This window comes from Convolutriloba macropyga, chromosome 11, assembly GCF_964194025.1.
Source record: "Convolutriloba macropyga chromosome 11, txConMacr16.3, whole genome shotgun sequence".
Classification (NCBI taxonomy): domain Eukaryota; kingdom Metazoa; phylum Xenacoelomorpha; order Acoela; family Convolutidae; genus Convolutriloba; species Convolutriloba macropyga.
In genome coordinates, this window is record NC_134478.1 from 44866177 (window position 1) to 44888304 (window position 22128).

Below are 22128 nucleotides of genomic sequence, written 5' to 3' on the forward strand. Positions count from 1 at the left end.
GTTTTGCATAATCAGTCTATTTTTCAGTCAGATTAGCTGGAGGACTCTTCGCTGCAGAAATGTGATTTTTAAATTTTGTGGTTGCATTGATGCTGAAATGTTTTTCAGGTGGGGTATAAAACTGACCTAAACATTACAAAATATCCAGATGTTGAGTTTATTCTTTTTCTTCTACAGCTAAATCAAGACTTTTTTGAGGCGAAGATTATCAAGTTCACGGTGGACAAGGATTTTTTTGAGGTTTTGGATAACCCCTCGCTGATTTTCCGTCATCCATCACCCAGTAAATGTGGGAGTACTAAGCTATCGAGTACTTACGCCAACCCCTAGGCACTCGTTTGCGAGCAATTCTTCCGACGCTGTTCAGTCATATTTGTTCTATTATCTTCTTTAAGAGTGATCCTCGACATGATATATGAGCGGCCTTCTTTGTTCTCTCGACAAAATTTAAAATTATTGAGCATGCTAAAAAAAAATAGGTTTAGCTGTGACCGTTATACAAATTTAAAAAAAACTCCTTAGAGAGTCGATGATAACCGCCATTAAGGAGCGTAAGAGACAAGAGAAATCACAAATTCAAATAAAAACAACAAGGATTACTTACGACCAAAGCTCAATGTCTGTCCATTTTTTAAAAGCACAATGAAAAAGTTAAAATAGCATCAGATAAAAAGTAAACTAAACCCAATGGCTTGCATTTCACCAGAAACGATGCGTGACTTCTTGTTATTGAGAATAATTCACAGGTAGACAGAAAACAAAAAGGGTAAAGTTAAAAAAAAACTTTTACACTTTTTGAAAACAATTAAATTCAAAGTCGGGAATGCAATTAGCTAATGCAAATTGATTGAGATCTGCCATTATGCGAAATTTCGTACGACTACAAAAAGAACAAACACAGACAAAAATGAAAAAGTCATTTCAATTTTGCGAGGAAGCGGTGTCGAAACCTATCAGATCACAATATATTCAATAAAAAATAATGAATACAATCCATAGCGCCTTATTTCGACGCCATTAATGTGATGTGTGACTCTTCATTAATGTGCCATCAATAAGAAAATCGGACAAGACAGCAAAAGAGAACCTCAAAATTTGGAAAATGTCAAACAAATAAAAAAAATTTTGAAAACTCGTTTAAAAGGTCGCAGAAATAAGACTAAAAGTCTCATATTTTTTTACGTCGTACTAATTTATTCGTTTTACCTTAGTTCACAGCTTGTTCGACATTTTTCGTGAAATCTTATTGACTTGTCTAGGCTAGTTTCACTCGCCCGCTCACTCGTATCACTGGTCTCATTATGCTCAATGTGCTTTTAGACAGCAGTTGCTCAACAAAGCAATTCAAAATGAATAGAGTCAGGGTCGAAAAACTTAATCAGAAATAGACACGGGATAAACCCATAGAGCCCAGTTTTATTTTCCTGTTACTCGAACTTTGTTTTTAAAGGTCTTGGTTACCATCTCTAATAATCAATGGTATTAATACTAGCTCCTATATCGTCTCACTATGAAGCCGGAATATGTGCAGCTACAAAGTGACAATGAAATAGTTTGCACTTTAAATTGGTTTTTCTTCAAAATCTTTGTTTTTCATTATTATTTTTTCTTTCAATCCCAGTCGTGGTTATGGGAATCAACGGCGGCTGTTTTCCGGTAATCTGCCGGGTATGTTTTTTCAAACAAACTTTTTTGTTTATTTTTCAAACAAAACGTTGAAAAAAGACAGCTGAACGATAGTCTTTCAACTAAATGATGGTGAATTTTTAACTGCTTGGGAATTAGTCATTACAATTGCAGACGTCATTAGTGAAACCAAGTCAAAAAAGACTACACATTTAATTTTAGTAGAGATAAAATTCAAATTTTCAGGAACAGTTTCATATAAACGGTGTTGAAGCGAAAAGAACAAATGCTTATTGCTGAACTTGTTACGTATAGTCACTGGCACCCCTTTACACGTAAATTTGACTTGTCTTCTGATTTGAAAGTTGATCGAAAATCAATCTTATCAGTAACTAACATAAAAAACGAAAATGGAAAAAGTACACAAATTTATACGGCACCTCATTACAAAAAAGAGTAATTTTTAATCTTTTTGATTCGACAACTAGACTAAAACTGGTTTTGCTCTTGCTGCTTCTCCTTCAAAAACAAAAAATGTACCAAATATTACCGAAATAGCTAATTTGACCAAGAATTTATATAAAAAGTGAATGATGAGTTTTGGGTACCTATCGAGTTATATTACCAGAGAAAGCTATATGTATCAACTAAAAGACTTACATAGCCTCCCTAATAGCTCCCTAGATACCAAATTAGACATTTGAATAATTAGAATTCATTCATAATTTACGGAAACAATTTGTCGGAGCCAAGAAAAGCATGAGCTTTGCTCAAAAATCAATATTGTTTTATTGGACTTTATTTGATTGTAATGCAAACTCCTAATGTTTGCATTTTCAAAGGAAAACAATTTTTTCAATTGAGATAAAAGAAATGCAAAAAATGTAAGAATGAAAAGACAGACCCAAAATACAAGCAGAATACCTTTTGATTGCAAAATTCCAACAATGAGACCCAAACTGGCATTGATATTCCTGCGCGGCTGTTAAAGGCACAATTGTTCTAATATATTGTTTAATAGGTTTCTTGCAAACGAAATACTTAATATATCATAAAAAAACTATGCGGTTTTTATAATTATCGGTTTCAATTAATGGAAGATCGCAATAATATTTCCAGAAAATTTTCTGAGAACCGGAGGTACAATTAGCCAATAGCCGAGTAAATGAAGACTCTGTCAACAATTTGAGGTCTGCGCCACCGGACAAACTGGACAAAGTGGGCCGGATAAGTATATTTGATGCTATTTTTTATGAAAAAAAATAATGATTTGTTGAAAATTTGAAAATTTCAATTCACCAACGCTCTTCTTTCTTTACACGTTAAACCAATTAGATTACTCTTTTACAACAAAAAATTATGAAATGTGAACAAAACAACGGAAGTAAGTCTAACATTCACAAATCTTTAAACCTCCGTAAGTCCTTGGAAAAAGCGAATTTCATAAAATCTGCTAATGATAGCACTCACAATCCTGTACGCTGAATATATCGATCGGCGAAAATTGGCTGAAAAAAAACTAGTTGATTATATAGTTCCTGCGCCACTAAATTTGGTCGCGACAACAAGAAGGCTTGGTTTGGTATTCGTGAGTTCGCACATAGAGTTTCGAGCCCGGTCCTCCACATTTTTGACTTCCTACTCAATGAGGAAGAGATTCACAACTTTTAAAAAATCACTTATTGTTCAGCAAACCACTAAATAAATTAATGAGACTGCATTAGATTGCCTATGAGACCTTCCATTAATGAAAATACGAGATTTAAAAAAATCAAAATTCAAGTAACAAACATTAATTGCACCCAAACGTAGATGTTATATTTAAAAGAAAACACTAACCAAATCAAAATGGCGTCAGATAAAATGTAAACAATAGAAATTGAGCTTTGCTTCACAAAAAAGTCTCGGGACTTGGCGTTAATGAGACTCTGTAACAATTCGACAAAAACATGAGAAGCGGCAAAAATCAAACTTAAGTATCCTTATTTGAAAACCATTTTTTAGTGATTAAAACCATTAGTTTTCAACTAAAATCTTTAAAGAGTTTTATTTAATCATCTTGAGGTGTAATAATGGGACCAATTTTGACCTCTTCATTTATACCTGTTGAGGAATGAATTGAAACAAGTCATTATCCTGAAGATGTCATACGACTACAAAAAGACAAAAAGAACGAAAAAGTCAAGTTAAAAAAGAATCAATTAATTTAACAAAAAAACTTTTGCAGCAAGAAAATGGTTAAAATCTTGACCAATTCACCGAAATTATTAAATCGATTTTGTTCTTGTTCTCTTATTGTACAAAAAACGTCCCCGGTGGAATGATATTGTGGCAAGGAGACATAAAATCAACCCCAGAAATGGAAAGATATCCAGAAATCGGATTTTTAAATGGAATTTATAGTAGCAAAGCCAACGAACCATTAGTTGAAAACGAAACCCTTTCGAAGAACAAATTTCATCTGGCTACGAAGCAGATTGGAGCTGTTGTGACGGATAGAAGCAAAATGTAGATAAAAGTTACAAATTTCAAAAGTTCATTCATTTTGAAGTTTATTCGTAAATCATAAAAAGCTTACAACTTAAACAAAAATAGATCATCTTGCCACTCCTTAGGATGCCAATAGGGCTTGATCTTAGTGAGACTAAATCACGAGGCAAAAAAACAAATACGGACGCAACTCAAAATTTCACAAACAATTTTTTTCGAATTTTTTTTTGAAACCATTTAAACTTGAGACATTATAAACCATATAACCGAAGCATGCTGGCCTTAGAAAAATGTTGTATGGCTCAGCAAAAGGTTGGTAAGATTGGTCAAAAATGAGACTATGAAACGTGATGACGAAATCAAGAACAAAAAAGGGTGATTTCAAAAATATTTGTAATTTGAAATTTTATTTAAGTTGAAATTCATTGAAAAGTTAAGCTATAAACTTATGAACTGAAATCATTAAATTTGGTCTGAAGGAAGGCATTGCGATCTTTCGTTATCCTAAAATTACAAAACAACTAAAAAAGGACAAATGCTGGTGAAAATTAAAAAAATCTAATAAATTTTGCGATAGAACGAGGTAGCAGCCGTCGAAACAAAAAAAAAACCAAAATACTATATGCACATTCCGCATTTTTAAACGCAATTGGACTTGTCTTTAATGCGACACATTGTCAAGCAAACAAAAGGGAATCGCAAAAATGCGCAATCATGAAAAAATCAAAACTTTTTTTGAACTGGAAGTAACAAAGCCAAGAAACCATTAGTTATAAATAAAAATAGCATTGAAAATAATTTTTGTTTCACATAAAAAAGGATTGAGCTATCACTGGCGAGAAACAGCTACAAAGTGACAGAAATAAGATAGAAAGATGCAAAGTTCAAAAATTTGCCTATGTCTTCTAAAAACAAATATATACAAAGTGATAAGAGCCCTTGGATATAAAAATAAAACATGTTTAGTACCAATTGAGGAAGCCAATTGCATTTAATGATTGGTGAGACTAATTCACGAGACTGTAAAGAAAAATTTTTGGCAAAATAACAAAATTCAGTTTAAGTTCGTGGAAACAATTTACGAAGCAATAAAAACAATGAACACATCCTGAAAACCTAATATATACGGTTAATTTCAATTAATATTCTTTTTAACGGCATTTGCGTTGATTGAATCTGGATTTGAGATCATGCTCGTCGGTAATTAAAAGAATGGAACAGAAATTACAAAATTATTCTGAAAAAGATCACGCACCAATACAATCCGAGGAATTTTTTATTGTAAGGTGGCTAGAATCCATAAAGTGAACCAAATTAGTTTGGCAAATGAAATAAACAACATCTGAAGTATAAATGATGCATTGTGGATACATATAAGTTAAGTTAGTTAACAACGGGCAAAATGTTAATTCAAGATTTTTCTTATAGGAAGGTCAAGTTAAACTAATCTTCTTTTGTAGTTTACAAAAATATTGTGTCAGTAGTTTTGCGGTCTCTATTTCATGGCAAATAAAATGTGGGCTAAGAAAACAAATTCGGGCCTTTTTTTGATGAAAACGTCTGAAACTCAAAAAATTGAAACTCGAAAAGCAAAAAATTTACCCTAAAAATTCGGAGGAAACCATTCAGCATCCATCTTCTATCTTGAAAAGTAAATCATTAAAAATATTGTTGAGAATTTCAACAAGTTTTAACAAAATTGACAAAAATTTGGTTTAAAAATTGTGGAAAATTTGAATGTGAACAGCGGAGATTGGTCTATCAATCACATTGGAACATTGGAGGGTATATATTCTACGCTGGATGGACTTTTTAATGATACCAATCTCAAATGTGTACGATAAATATATCGATCGGCAAGAATTGACTGAACAAAAAAAACCGTTTGAGTATATAGTCCCCCCTCTAAAGTGAGTGTCGGAAGAATAATTTTATTTCTGATGCTCAGTGCTGGTGTAAATAATTTAACACAAAAGTACTCAGAAACTGTTTACATTAGTTCTTCTAAACTTCCAAAACATGTCAGAGAATCATTATCAGAACTGTTAATTGTGGTTGGTCGAAATATCATCAATAAACATTTATGTGAACTTCGATCAGGCTTTACTATTTCATTGATTGTGAACGGCTGTGTTGTCAGTTTAGTGAGAAAGCTCTGGTAGAATTAAAGTAATTTTAACCTTAGAAGAAATCAGAAATGGCTGCTTTTTGTTTATCGTTTGTAGGTTTTTTTAACAAATTTTTGGCATTGATTAAGCAACAATCCAGTGATTTTTTCAACAAAACTGAAACAATGGTCTAGTGAGTTTTGTAAGCTTCATACAACAATAATACTTCAAATTAAGTTTCCGTAAAAACAATACGTGAGAGGTCTGTAAAAAGTGTGCCTATTTTTCATTTGTGCGGAAGCAGAATCAAATTTAAAATATTAGTCTGGATATATGGACTTGAACGTTTCAAAAATGAATTTTTATAGCAGTCTGCCTTATAGTTGACTACCACGACCTTTAAAAATTTTTAAAAAATCAATCGTTTCTAGTTTTACCACTTACCTTTGGCTATGTTTACGAGCTTGGCACGTGATTTTCCTATCGTGAGTGTGATGAGAGAAAAGACAAAGCTTTGAATTATCTTCTTTTTCCAATAAATTTGAATATATGTATTTATATTTGTGTATGTTAGTTTTTTGCATTTATTCAAAGATATGAAAAAACATTCTTTTACTGATTGATTTTAAGCAAGGAGGCTCGGTAATATGCGTACGCACATAAGGTTCCGACCCCGCTCATCCACATTCCTGACTTAATTGGCTATCAAATGATGAAGAGATAGAAAACTTTCAAAAACAATTATATCGTTCAATAAATAACCAATGAAATACGATAATGCCACGCTAGAGCGCCAATAAAAGTTGTTGATAATAGGACTACTGGAAAGGACAATAATAAATATCAAACGACAAACATTATTTACGACCAAAACTCGATGTCTATAATAAAAAAATCATAACAAAATCAAACTCGCATCAGGTAAAACCTAAACGAAACAATTGAACCTACACTTTCTTAGAACAGACATGGGACCTGTTCTCAATGCGACTGGTCAACAAGTCGACAAAAAAGCAAATAGGAGCGAAGTTCAAAAATACTTTTCTATTTTTGAAAACAATTAATTTCACCGTTTTTAATGTCATTACAAATCAACTGAAATCCCTAAATGTTCATATATATCTCCAGAGGAAGCAATTGAGACATTTTATTATCCCATGTTTAATTGCAAAAAAATTCAAAGCCGATGCCACCTACAATTTGTGTTATAAATTTAAAAAATACAAAAATCTTTTAAAATGTACAGACATAAAAAAATAATCTCAAATAATTTAAGAAATCTCGTATTAACAGTAGTAACAAAACCGGGAAACAAGTGTTTGAAGCTAAAATTGTTATAAAGATTAAATTATAGCTCAGTGGAAGAGGGTTGTGACCTGTGTTTACAGAGACTGAGCAATAAATCGACGGAAAAATAATGAAGCTCAATAACCCGAATATTTTTTTGAAAACAATTATTTTCAAAAGTCATAACAGACTTGAGATACCGATAAACAGCGATAGGTTAAGTTTAAACACCTCTTAAACTTAATCTATCGCTGTTTATAATGAGACTGGGCCTGTTACATAGGATGCCAATTGGCCTCTTAATAATGAGACTAAGTCCCGATCCCACAAAATAACAACAAATTATAAAGAAGCCAGAACTTCAAAGAATTTTACGATATCACACTGTTCAAGGCACTATTATTATAAGATTTTATCTGCAAGCTCTGTAAATTGTTACGTTCTCCTCATCTTTACACCAAAGAGTCTTCCTTATAAATGGAATACGAAGACATGATAGCAAAAAGAAACCCAAAAATTGAAAAGTATAGAAATATCGAAAACTATTTTATGAAATTAATAGTCTAAGCAATCAGTCACAACTTATTACCAAGTGCAAAAAAATGTTTGAATCGACAAAAGTAGTTGAGACCCCTAATTAGTCAGATTTGATTTACATGGATACAAAAATGAACGCAAAAAGTAAACAGATTAGAATTTTTTTAAAATTCAAATTGAAAATCCTTAAAACAAACAGCTATAAACTGAAATCTATAACTAGCTTGAGTTATATTTCCTGAGAAAGCAATTGAGGCTTATCGTTATCAGGCGTACAACAACAAAAAGGGAGACAAACAGAGACAAAAACAAAAAATCCATAAAATTTTGCACCATAACTGTGTCTCAGCCCAAAAAGCATAAACTATATAACAAAAACAATTTACATATCCAGATACGCCTTTTTCCAACGCTGTGCTTTTGGCCTACTATGCTTTCCTTCAATGGAACTTGTCAATAATATAATAATTCGACAAGGAAACAAAATATGGCTAAAATAGGCAATCATGCTCAAAAATAAAAAAAAGAATTGAAAACGCGTAGTATCAAAACAAAGAGACCGTTAGTTGAACATAAAACCGTTACGGACATTAGTTTGTAACCCGCGAGAAATCAGTTTCTGGCGGTTTTTACTGAGATTGTGCCGGAAGTTGAGAGAAATGAGATAAAATAGTTGCAAAGTTCAAAAATTAACCGACTTTTTCTTTTAACAAATTTATTCAGAGCCATAACAGACATTAGATAATAACTGAAAGAAATTTCTAGGTTCATTTATACTTACTAAAAAGTAACTGGATCTTGGATTGGGGATATGAAGTCATTGGGCTACAAAAAAGATAACAAATGAAAGCAAAACTCAAGAAATCCATAAGATTTTTACGAAAGAAATTGGTCAGAGCCTTAAAAAGCATGAGCTTGACTCTGAAACCAAAATATAATCTCGTTGGGCCTCGTTCATTGCAAATAGCATCTGTCATTAAAGAGCCCTGATTTGAATTTCCTGTAAGTTGTTTACATGAACATTTACATAGCGGAAATTTTTTGAAAAAGGTCGCGCCCCATTAAAATCTTAATGTTTTTATCTTATTTATCCATGGCGCGATCCGACCAGATATTGCTGCACGTCTAAGAAAATGCTCGTTTGTTCAATGGGTTGCAAAATAGATCAGATGTTTAAAAAAACTTTCAGTTTGTCAAAATAAAAAACCCATTTTGTATAAATATCGAGTTTAAATTTGCAAAAAACGGGCAAATGTAATTCCAGAAGACTCTCAAAGCCAGCGGGTGTACAGCTAGCTCGTTTGTCAGCTTAAAAAGATTATGGCTGCAGTTTTAAGGTATCTACTTCCTGCAAAGATAAAGCAAGTGGGCTAAAAAATCAAATTTGGTCCCAACTCTGGTCCCGAAAAAAGTCTGAGTTTTCAGAAATTTGGCATAACTTTTAGCTAAAAAACTCGGAGTGAACAATTCAGCAACCCTCCTCTATCTTTAGAGATAAAATGATTAACACTACAGTTAACAATTTAAACAAATTTTAGCAAAATCGACGAAAATTAGGTAAAAAATTCCGAAAATGTGAGTAAAAACAGCTGAATTGCGTCTAATATTCACAAAAGTTTAAACCTCGATAGCTCCCTATAAAGGCGGAAATTGAAAAAATCTTTTTAGTTGCTTTTTCTACGCTGAACGGGCTTTTTAATGATACCACTCACAACTCTCTACGATGATTATATCGATCGGCCAAAATTGTCTGAACAAAAAAACCCATTTGAGTATATAGTTCCTCCCCGACTAAAGTGGGTCGGAACAGTTATTCTGCAAAAGAATTTTCTGGCTGTCCTTGAAATATTGCTCAAAAACTGAAACAATTGCTGCTATTTTTTGGAAAAACCTTAACGTTTTTTTCATTTAGCTTTTCTGATAAACATAGTGATCTCATGTAAGCATCAAGTTGGCAATATCATAGTGATTATCAAGTTGTGTTTTCAAAATATTAAACTATTATTCCGAAAAAATGCAAATGCTCATGTTTTATTCCAGAAACTCCAAAGAAGTTTTGTAATCGTAGATTAGATTTTTGCACATGTTACAAGACATGTTCATTGAGCGGTTTTTGGTTCATCTATTTGTTTGTTTGTTTGTAAATTCTGATTTCTTGACGTAATACGAAATGATATCTTGCAGAACTTTCAAATCTTATTTTTTAAATGCATTTTCATGGTGTCAATGCGTCATTTTGATAAGTAAAGTTACTGCTTGTATTCCTCGGCTCTTTGTAAGGTACATTTTATTTGTTTTGCAGGTAAGTTTCTTTTCTGAGTCTGTAGACTTCTAACCGTTTATTCGGATAAAAGTCTTATGTAGAGATATAACCCGGATGAACGTCATTTACATGTTAAGGCGGAGAATGGATTTGATTAAAAATGAGAGACGAGCTTATACTAAGACATCCTTGAAAAAGTATGACCTGAGTTTAATCCGCTCTCAAATTACACAACGTTGGCGTTTATTCAGTTTTTCCTGGTCTGAACAGTCCTTGAAATTGAGACGACTGTTTAATAACTCCGCGTGATTAGATTTATTTAACATCAACAAAGAATTGGAGATTTGCTATTCAAGTGTCAAATTAAGTATTATGCATGATTATGGCTATAAGTATGTCTGAGGCAAAATTGTACACTAAAGGCTTCCTTTTTTGGGAGGATTTCATTCAAGATATGTCCGTTCCCTGCAAGAAAGTCTGTTTTCCACATACAATGAAAGGTTGCTCGAGTTTGTCAAAAACGTCTCTCACAGTAAATTATTGCGTAAATGATGGACAAAAATGATGGGCTATTAATTCAGAAAAGCGCTGCTACGTTTTAGCCGAATCGGGTTTTATTCGTATTGAATGCTGATTTATAAACAATGTAATGCTGAAGAGCGTTCTTTCTGTTTGTTAGATTTAAAGATATGAACAACGATAGAAGCGTTCAATTTCACCGATGTGAGTTTCACCTCAAACAATTCTTTAATCACGATACTTGCAAAGGACTAAATTTCCCTCTCACGTACTCAAGTATTCTAAGTTCAACCTTTTGTTTTGAAGACTTTTCAGTTTGGAAAAAGCCAATTTGTTCTCTTTTCAAATTTTGTGTAGGTGCGTTATGCTGGAGAAACGACTTTTCAATCGCGACTGAATCCGATGTTCAGTATTTTTGCTTAAATTTGTTTAGGTATTTTGGTCCTTTCAGCTGTATTGGTTGATTGATGCCTTCAGAGTTTTAACGATATTTGGGGTCATTTTTCCTTGCAAATTGTTTTTCTGTTTTTGCGCTTTTCGAGTATACCTGAAATATTTATTTCGGCTCATTGTAGGGTGCTAAGCAAAAGTAAATACTCTGAAAATGGGCCAATACTCAAGTGGAGCCGTAATCTTTCTTTTGCAAAACTGGACTGCGCAACGGTAGCATCAACTGGTCTTGGGCTCTTGAACTTGAGAACCTCTTACGAACCATTGTATTGTTAATAATTCTCCAACGAAGTCTGAGGCAACTATTGCAAACGTGTCCGTATTTTTTATGCAAAATTTTTGCTTGAGGGTTTTTGAGCTTTTGTTTTAGAAAGTTTATTGAACTCGTGAGTGATTTTTTCACTGTTAAGTTCTTCATTTATTGGATTCTATATGTTGCTCTCATTCTGAAAAGGAAGTTGCTAACATAAGACATTTTGAGTTAAAGAGAATCGAAGCCATTGTAGCTTAGTGGTTAAAAATGCCAGACTGATCTTGGTCCCCTGTAAATTAATTCGCATCGCCCGTCGTTGGAGAGCCCGTCGTTAGTCGGTTTATGTTTCTTTCTGCTCCTCAAGAGTTCATCTCAAATGAAACTCACTTTGAACAAGGGAGCTTTTTTATGCTATTTCAAGGTGCATATTCTTGATTTCTTTTTTGCGTTATCTAAGTTTCTCTCTTGTTCACAAGTGTCAGCAGTTGAATTCAAAAGTGGCCGTAGAACACTTCTAGAAGTCAAATGAAAAATGCGCCCTAACTAGTGTACTTTTTGTCAATTTAATTTTTTCTTCGTGGTGATAGTGACATGTCATTATATCTAATAACGTTATTCGAAGACTCACTGAGTGAATTTAGTTACTCCCCTCTCGCTCGATTCAAGTCTGCAATAAATTTGGGTTCCCACTCGTCGTTCGAGAGCAATTCTTCTGACGTTTGTTGGTTATGTTTTCTCATGTCAATTAGAGATAAGTCAGTTTTCATATCAGTGTTTCATTAATTACATATCTAATTCACGTTCAAATTAGGCTTAATGAACGTTTTAGGTTTTCACAGAAGCGCTCGTGGTGTTTACTGCCTCGGCTACTTTTTGAAAATTTTTAATAAGTTTGTTTTTTCCTGCATTTCTTGTTCTTATTGTAGTCTTATGAAATAATCCTATTCATTGAAACTCCTATTGGCTTCCTAAAGAGTTATAATCAAGCCATTGGTGAAATTTCCAGAACAAATACGCGTTCAGTACATCACATCAGTTTTCAAAAGGTTTGTGAATTTTCTTGCTTTTTAATCTTGTCTCTGTCAAATTGTCGGGCGGTCGCATTAATAACAAGACAAATACTCTTTCATTGAAGCTAATGTAATGTGTTCAGCGGTTTTTGTTTGAACTTGATTTTATGATTTTGATACGACTATTTGTTAAAATTTTCTGATATCATGATATCTGCGACTGTTTATGCCGCCTCTTTGGTGTCCCGGCACATTCTCACATTGGTTAATGATCTCTTTGGTTTTTAAAGATTGCACAATTCAACGTAGATATTTATTTTCAATGAATAGCTTTTGGCTTCAACGGCTTTGACAAAGTTTTCTTGCAAGTTTTCTGGTTTTTGCCTATATGTCGTCATCTAGCTGATAATATTTACTGAAAGTTCTCATTGGCCTCTTCGTGAGGTTCACTGAACCCGTTAATCGACTTCAGGTAATAGATAATGGTTTTATTGACTTTGAATTTTATTGCAAAAATAAGTTATCACATTTCCAATACTTTTTTGTGAAGCAAAGGATAAATTCTTGTTTACGTGTTTCATGGTTTTGACACTGTGTTTTCCTAAATTATTGCTCAATGTTTGATTTTCTTTTGTTTTCTTCGTTTCAAAATCAGTCCCATTGACGTGCAAATTAGGCCCAAGATATCTTTTAGTTTTTTCAGTTAATAGCTTATGGTGCCAATTGTTTCAACGCTTTTCCCTTTTGTAATTTGTTTGTGATTTTTTGCGTGGTGTTATGATTTAGTCTCACTAATGACAGGTACCATTGGCTTCCTAAGGAGTTGTATTTGGTTTTACAATTCGCCCTATTTTCGGCCCCTTCTTGTTTCTTTTTGTCAACTTGCTATTGAGAGCACAAGATAACTTGGTTGTTTGAATTTTATCTGATGCTATTTTGACTTCGTTATTAAGAGCTTTAGAAAATAGATTTTGAGTTTTGGCGGTAATTTACATTTTTGTTTGTCTTGACTCTTAGACTCATTTGTATCAGGTCTAATCGGCCTTTAATGCCGTATTCATGAATTCATTTCCACAGTTCTAACTAAATTCTTCGCGGCTGAGCTCAAAGAGTGGAATAGTTTATAAAATTTAGGTATGGTCTAACCAGGCACGAACTACTGTGAAGATTTAAAGATTTAAAAAATGCCTATATTAAAAAGCTAGTTGTCGCCAGTTTCTATGGCCCCTTTCCTATGGTGTCTTCCAAATTGGAAATTTTTTCATGAAACCGGTATGCTTTCTGCTCGATATCTTGGTCTTTTCTTAATTAATTAAAACCGGAGATGTTTCCCGGTCATGGTAAAGTGTCTGCTGATGACTTTTTGGCAAACTTTGTGTTGTATTGGAATAATTGCACTGGAAATCTGAAAACATATCTTTGCAAGGAAACCCATCGTTTATTTCTAGTGTCGCCATACATTATTTTCATTTCAGTAGCTCTGAATTGGTAGCAGTACATAGAAATGAATCTTGTAATTTTTTTGAGAATTTTTTGGGGTTTGTTGAAAGGATTTGTTTTGTTTGAAAAAGTTTGGCATGATTTTGCTATTATTTATTTCTGAGGTTATTAGTCTGTATAATTTGATAAAAAAGGGTTTTGTGGAATCTTTTTGATAAATTCAGCTGATCATCTCATGAAAAATGAAACAGTTTGTTTTTGTTAATTGAATTTTATAGTCATTGCGATCGTTCTTTGAACAGACCGATAATTTTTGCTTTGAATTGTAAATTAACGTTTTCTTCCTTTCATTTTTACAATAGAGTGTTATGGCCATTGTTGATTGCTATGCTTTGAAGTTTGAAAATAAATCAGTTTTTGAAGTTTACTGAGAAATATTGTGTATATTTTTAGTCTGCCGTTGAAGGTTGGATTCCAAATTATCTGTTTTTTTTGAAAGAATGAAAGAAACTCGGTAAAAATGGAGCAGTTGCGCAAATGATTCCCTGATGGCTTATTATAATTTTCCGTCTTTAAATATACTACCTGTTTGCTCGAAAAATATGCAAAATTTTGTTTGGTTATGCATCGTTAAGAGAGAGCATGATTCTGGGTTTTAATTGTCCTCATTTCTCTTGGGTATATGAAAGTCTTAAGCTTACTGGCCTATGTTGCATGACGCCAACCTCTGCCCTTGAGGGTAATGCTTGTTATCAAAAACCAGTTCATTAAGCCGATATAATGTACTTAGTAATCTTAACCTCCTTGCGAGTTTTCTCATATTTCCCTCTCAATATGGAAACTGAATCATAAGTGAATCATAAGAAGAATGTTGACCATTTTTTGGTATTTTTTATCGTAAGACATCGTGGCTAGGCTATACAGCGCCGAAAAATGAGCAAGGATGAATTCTAAAGCAACGCCATCGACAAATCTTTACTCTGCGATCTGAATAAATCCTTCGACGCATCCAATTAGAAAACTTCGTAGAAACTCCGCAATAAAGTAGATGCATTAACTGCTTTCGGTGAAGAATAATTAAGCAACTCTCCTCGTTAATGGCAGCGCTACCGTTTCATTTATCGCGATTATTAATAGTATAGGTTTCCTGTACAGTCGGGATCAGTTCAGTGAATGAGGTTGCTGGGCACGTTAACCCTTCTGACTTTTTAAAAGAAAATTGTTTTTTAAACCGGAAAGACTTCTGACGAATGGTTTTACTTTTAACTAAAAAGTGACTTGTTTTTGAACATCATTTATTTTATTGCATCGTTTACAGAACCAAACGTCCTTACTTTTGTTTCGATCCCACTCAAGGGGGAGGAACTATATGCTCAACTGTTTTTTGTTCAGTGAATTTTTGGTTGATTGATGCATTTGAGGTAGAAAGACATGAGTGGTATCATTAGAAAGCCCATCGAGCGCCGAATTTTTAGTTAAAATAAATTTTTTGAATTTCTTTTTTTCTCATGGGGTGAACCAGCTTTATTTTTTTTAAAATTTGGGATCTTTGCGCAATTTTGTTCACTTTTAGCGCAATTATTGACCAATTGTATAGCTCATTATGTTATTATTAGCGAGAATTTCATGTTGTTTATAGGCTTGAAACCCAATAGCGAAGCTGTTATTAGTCTTTTCGTGGTTTTTGAAAACAAAATAACTTTTTTAAGATCTTCATGGTTTGAACATTTATATGAAGTCAAATTGAAGTAGTTTTGTGGTAGCGTTGAGTAATTATAAAGAGATCAAAAAGTGAGAACTGTCTAATCAACGACTACAATTCTTTCAGACTGCGTTTAAAGTGAAAGCGACATCCCGTTTGAACAAATTTTTGGATTTTAGATTTTCCACGTGCGGCAATTTGACTTCTGCTTTTTCATACTATTACCTGCTATTGCTTTAAAACTGGTACGTGTGTTGCAATGGAGCCTAAACGCTATTGTTTGAATCGATTAAGGGGCAGCAAGTAATTTTTTTTATTGATTTGAGACGCTATGATTTCAGAATTTTTTAAAATATGAAAACATAGAAGTTTTTGTTTTAGTTCCACTCGTATTTATTGTAATTGTTGTTCTCTTGTTGCTTAGATGCAGTGAAGAAAGGTTTCATTGACTATTCAAAAAGTTTTAATTAGAAGTGTATAATGTTTTCAACGAGCTTGTTCTTAAGGTTGATTATTGGTAGCGCAATTGGCTTCGACATGTTTTCTTTCGCCAGTGTCTTGGTATGCCTGTTTTTGTTCTTTGTGACTTCATCATTATATTATCAAATCTCGTTAATGACCGGACCATTGGACTTTGTATTGAGCCGTCATTGAACTTTCATATTGTTTCAGGTCAATATTTTATGCTATTCATGACTTTTTTACTGGGGACTTATAAGTTTTGTCCGTATTGGTTTTTTGTTGTCTTGTCTCTTCATCTCAATATTTACAGATCTCATCAGATTTTTCATAACGTTTCATTTGTTATTGATGTCTGTTTTGGAGCTAAACTTTTTGGCTACAGACCATATAATTTTTTTCAATATTATCTTTATTTGTTCGTATGTAGTTGCCATACTCCTTTTTTTATGTCTGTGTCTTTTATTAGGAATCGTTGTTTGCAGTTTTATATTATTGTTTCCTAGGATAGTTACTGATTCTCCACTGTCGTAACGTTTTTTATGTGAGGTTTTGTGGTTTTTAACTTTCAAGCCTTTACTTTTCAAAAACTTCGATTTTCGCGAAGCATCGGTTTTTGTGCCTTTCGTTTTTTCTCGCTTATTTTTCTCGCTTGTTTTGATTGGTGGTGGTGAGTTCATTGAACGTGTTATCATTTGTTTTTGATAAATTTAATATCAATATGTTTTAAAGAAAATCGACTTAAGCTTTGTGCAGATTTTTTTTTCATTTTTTGCCGCATATATTTTGAGCACTATCAAATTCTGACTTTATAGTAAGAATCTCTGTTTTGTAAGTTGAGTCTATATCTTTGATTCTTTGGATTTTGTAATTCAGTAGCTGTCCTCCTGTCTTCATCTTATCAGTTGTCTTCCTCGATTTCATTTACGACCATCGGGCTACACCTTAAGAAAGAACTTTTTAGCTGAATGCTAACAATCTGTTGCGGAATATCTGTACTTGACGTCATATCGTTGCGCAAACTTCATGGGTTTTTGAACGGTCGATTGATAAATATTTAGAGCGCGCTTAATAAACCTTAATTTGGAATCGAAAATCTATTTAAATTAAACAGATTAATCAAGCTGAATAGTCATAAAATTTTGTTTGTTGAGGGACCTTAGTTTTCGAATAATGGCTTGAAAGTTGGATAGAATTTGAATTCAGAATCTAATTTTTGTTGTTTGGAGACATTAATTTCTCACTTGGCCAAATGGTTGTTTTTGCTGCTCGAGAAATTGTATTAGTATTGTTTTTTTTTCAACTAGGTGGTCGCGTGCTCAATGCTAAAGTCAGGCTTGTACGACGGGGTAGGGGCCCCGGATGTTTTATTGTACAGGTTGCGGTAACCTCAAATTTTGGGGCGGTCAAGATCTCGAATCGCACCCGTCAGAAATGGTGGGAAATGGCGAGCTAGGAAAATTTACCCTTATGACTCGAGATGATTGAAACACTCCTTCCATGGTTTTTTGGGCATTTTTCCCGGGAAAATCGTTCAAATGAGTTGATCTGAGAAAAAGTGGATTATCTCAAAATTGCCAAAGAAGTTAATTTTTTTTGTTGGTCCATTGGAATTGTCCTGAAATCTAGTTTATATTAGACAAAACCGTTGACAGATAGCTTTTCCCAATTTGAAGAAAACCCACTATAAAGTTCGCCCCACTTGCCTATTTTTTGTAAGCGGAGAATCTTGTCGCAGTGCCCGATATGCGTTCGCCTCCCACGCTGAAGGTTGTCAGATCAGTTCTGAGCAGGAGAGAAAACGACGACCACTGAATGAGGTTTTCTAGTCAACGTATTTTTTTACGTGCACGTTTCAATTCTGCTGCATGTATGATTTCTCAAACACATGAAAATTCCGTTTGTTGTCGTTCAAACTAAAACAGTTCGGAAATGAGGCCAATTAGGCGTTCAGATTGCTCAATTGGCGTGCCTATGATTTCTTTGATTGTATAACATTCATTTCAGAAAAAGAACAATTGATTAATGCGTGTGTTTTGGCCCGGCAGCGCATTTGAAGAGAAGTTGAAGAGCAGTTAAAAACGCGTTCACACAAACTGCGCTAGCATAGTGTTTTCTAGACATTACACCTTGAGGATTGGAAACATAGACTGCATAGTGAGTTGAGGCTTTGTTCTTGCTTTGAAAGGAACGAAATCAGAGGTAACATGGTTAAGTGGTTGAAGATGGGACTTCTACGATGGAGGCGTGGGTTCGAATCCCGTCAGAGGCTAACTTTTTTGCTTTTCACCTTTGACACATTTGAGGAGCTTAATCTTGATTCTACCAGTGTCTAAACACGTGCTATTTGCCATTTATATTATTTTATTGACGTTAATCCAATCAGGAACTGTCTAAGGGGCTTGTCCCCCGCCAGACAGTTCCCTTCATAGTCAATCGACATTGAACTAGCTGTACTCTGTTTCTTCATACCCCGAGCCGGAACGGCTCAAATTGACAAACGTCGTTTTTAAACAGCTAAGACGTCTGCGTGTTTTTGTTTTCTGTTTGTTGAGTGGAGGGGAAAACGAAAATGAGCGTCAACAGCACAAAACACAGGGTTCGAGTGAGATAGGGCAACTCCTGATCCTGGGGGAACACCTGCTTTTCTAGGTGGTTGCGTTCTTTTTGCAATAGTTAAGATGTAGGACGGGGTAGGGGCCCCGGACGTGGTATTACAGGAGTTGCATGTACCTCAAAATTTTGGCGCGATAAATTCTCGAATCGCACCAGTCAGAATTTTCTGAAAGCTTGGCATCTGGTCCGAATTGGCGAGTCAGGAAAAATTATCCTTATGACTCGAAACGATTGAAACACTCCTTCCATGGTTTTTTGGGCTTTTTTCTCTTTTTGAAATTGTCCTGGAATCTAGTTTATATTAGACGGAACCGTTGAAAGATAGCTTTTTCCAATTTGAAGAAAACCCACCTCAAAGTTCGCCCCACTTGCTTATTTTTTGTAACCGGAGAAACTTGGCACAGTGCGCGATATGCGTTCGCCACCCACGCTGCAGGTTGTCAGATCGATTCTGAGCAGGAGAGAAAACGACCATTCAATGAAGTTTTCTTTCTAGGCAACGTGTTTTCTTATATGCGCGTTTGAATTCTGCTACTTGTGTGAGTTCTCAAACACATCATTATTCCGTTTGTCATCGTTCAAAGAAATAGTTCGGAAATGAGGCCAATTAGGCGTTGAGAATTCCAATTCCGCGTACCTATGTTTTCTTTGCTTGTAGAACAATTGTTTCGGAAATCGAAGAATTGATTAATGCGTGCCTTTTAACCCGGCAGCACAAATGAGATTTCTCAGTCCGTCGTCCACTGGTGTCCGTCATTATTGAAGAGTGGTTAAAAGCGCCTGTGCACACACTGCGTAGCACAATGGTTATTAGACGTTACATATTGAGGATCGGAAACAAAGACTGCATTGTGAGTTGAGGCATGGTTCTAACTTTGAAATGATTAAAATCAGAGCTGAAGTGGTGTAGTGGGTGAAGATGAGAGTTCTACGATGGAGGCGTGGTTTCGAATCACGTCGGTGTTATACGTTTTGCGCATTTCACCTTTGACACATTGGAGGAGCTTAATTTTGATTCTACCAGTGTCTAAACGCGTGCTGTTCTCTATTTTCATTAATTCTTTAGACTTTAAGCAAAACAGGAACTGTCTAAGGGGCTTGTCCCCCGCCAGACAGTTCCCTTCAGAGTCAATCGAGAAAGAACCATCCATACTGCTTCTTCCTACCAATTTTAAAATTACAAAGTATCATCTTCCCGTTTTTATTCATAGCTCAGCTTGATTTGGTAGATATTAATCCCAAGAATTTGGGTGAGCGGGGTCTCGTTATATGCAAACGCACATTACAAAACCTCCTCGAGTTTTTTCGTTTGCAATGAGTTAATTATTCAAATGTCGTGATAGCCGAGAGGTAAGGTGTGTGATTCACACGCCAATGATTGAGAGTTCAATCCCCTGCCTCCGTGAAGCTGTCTGTGTAAGGATGAGCTCTTACTTAACCATAAATTCAGGTTGACCATAGCCTGACCAATGTTGGCTGCAATAATGGTACCACGTGTAAGTCTCAGACGCCAAAAAAGTGGCCAAGAAAGAGCATTCATGCTCACCAAATGAACAGTCTGAGATGTGAGGAATAATTAAAAAAGGACAGCTGAGAACAGGCTACTGTTAATACACTGCAGACTGAAAGCTCAATGCTGCTCCGCTGCGATTACGCAGAAACACATTTATTTATTATTAAATAACTGAAAGGATCATTACTTTTTAAATCCTGAGAATACCTAGAATAATGTGGTATTGTTGATGATCTATTACCAGAGGGTTAAGGACAGTTAGTCTATTTTTTATGGGATTGTTTGATGACGTGTCCTATAAAAAATTTCCGTGGTAGACCAAGAGAAGGTCATTGGAATGCTGTTGAATTCTCAATATAGTATTTTGCCATCAGCAATGACCGTTTTGTCATTTTATGTGACATTTTGTGGATGGAAAATAATTTCCACTTGTAATTAATGAAATTTTATTTGACATGATTGATATGATTTATCGATGCACTCCAATTAGTAGACTAGTTCAATCAGCAATAACTCGGTAGCATGAAATCGAAACCCAATTCTCCAGAAAAAAGGAGAAAGCTTTTATTGGTATTTTAGGTCATTCGAAATGTCGAATTCTCATTCATTATATACAGGGTGTGTGGTGAAGTGGGAACAAAAGAGTGCTTGCTTAATTGGTGTTGAGCTTTATGATGTGTGACCATATGCTTCGAAATTTATTTGTTTCAGCATTACGCTTCACGTGCGGCCAACCCCGATATAGTTCAGCTCCTATTAAATCACGGGGCTAATGTGAATGCCACTACCAAATCTACCCTGGCCACGCCTCTGCACAGGGCAGCCCAATGTGGGCATGAAAAAATAATTGAGCTTTTGTTAAATCACAACCAAGAATGTGCCGCCTCAAGGGATGTGAAATACCTTTACAGGCTTGGAAGTGAAATTAGCAGCAGAGACAGAATGGGAAATAACGATGATTCTGGGCTATGTGATATTTCCCTTGAAGATGTTGATGGGAAGACGCCGGTAGATATTGTACGTTTTATAACTTCCTTCTTTCGTTATCCATAATTTAACTAACCTAGTTACTCTTCCCCCCGTTTTGTTTCCTGAATTTACACGGGGTGAACTACACCACACAGACGCCTAGCGCAATGGGCCTTGCCTGATTTTTCATAAGGATGGAATATTCTATTGGAGACTTTGTTAATTATATGCGCATTATCGATATGAACACGTAAATGTATACTAACTAATTCATGATAAGATAATGAGGGGCTTATATGGTGAAATATAGCTGCACTTATAAGCCATAAATGGGGGCAGACTAAAAAGGAAAAGCAAAGCTGAAAAATTTAGTTCACGTATTTTTCAACTTGTATTCACCTGATGATGTATCTAAGATTAGGAATGGGTTTGTGGGCGGGTTTTAGGAAACGACTCCAGAATAGCATCAGCTGTAAATATTTTGTTCAGCCTTCCCTCTCCATACTTCTTTATTTTTTGGAATATAAATCAGTCGCTCTCTATCAATTAAAAAAACTTAATGTAGTCATAAATGGTCCTGAAACTAGGGAAGAACTTAATTACAGTCGATTCGTTTTGTCTATGAATTTTAAATTTTTGGAAAAGGAGTTTGACAAACGAAGCAGAGAACCGTGAGAACATGAAAAAAGTCAACCCGGAATTATCGAATTGTTGCAAATATACGAGGCTTTTTTGGATTAAGCTTTGAACACTCTCTAAAATGTATCCAGGGACTGTTGTTCCCCCGTGAATGAAATTCTACCATGCGTGACCAAACGCTTGTCCTTGTGCTGATAATGATTCTCAAACTTATGCTTTCTGTTTTAAAGACGTAAGGGGGAAAAAG

At 34.6% G+C, this 22128-nt stretch overlaps 1 protein-coding gene across 1 annotated transcript in view; it reads left to right on the forward strand.

Moving 5' to 3' along the window:
- The window catches only part of LOC142349272 (uncharacterized), a 29141-nt gene that overhangs the window by 1334 nt on the left and 5679 nt on the right, over nt 1–22128 (forward strand). The window contains exon 2 of the mRNA XM_075400723.1: nt 20985–21290. Within this exon, the coding sequence (XP_075256838.1) occupies nt 20985–21290 (306 nt within the window). The remainder of the gene's footprint in view (nt 1–20984; nt 21291–22128) is intronic.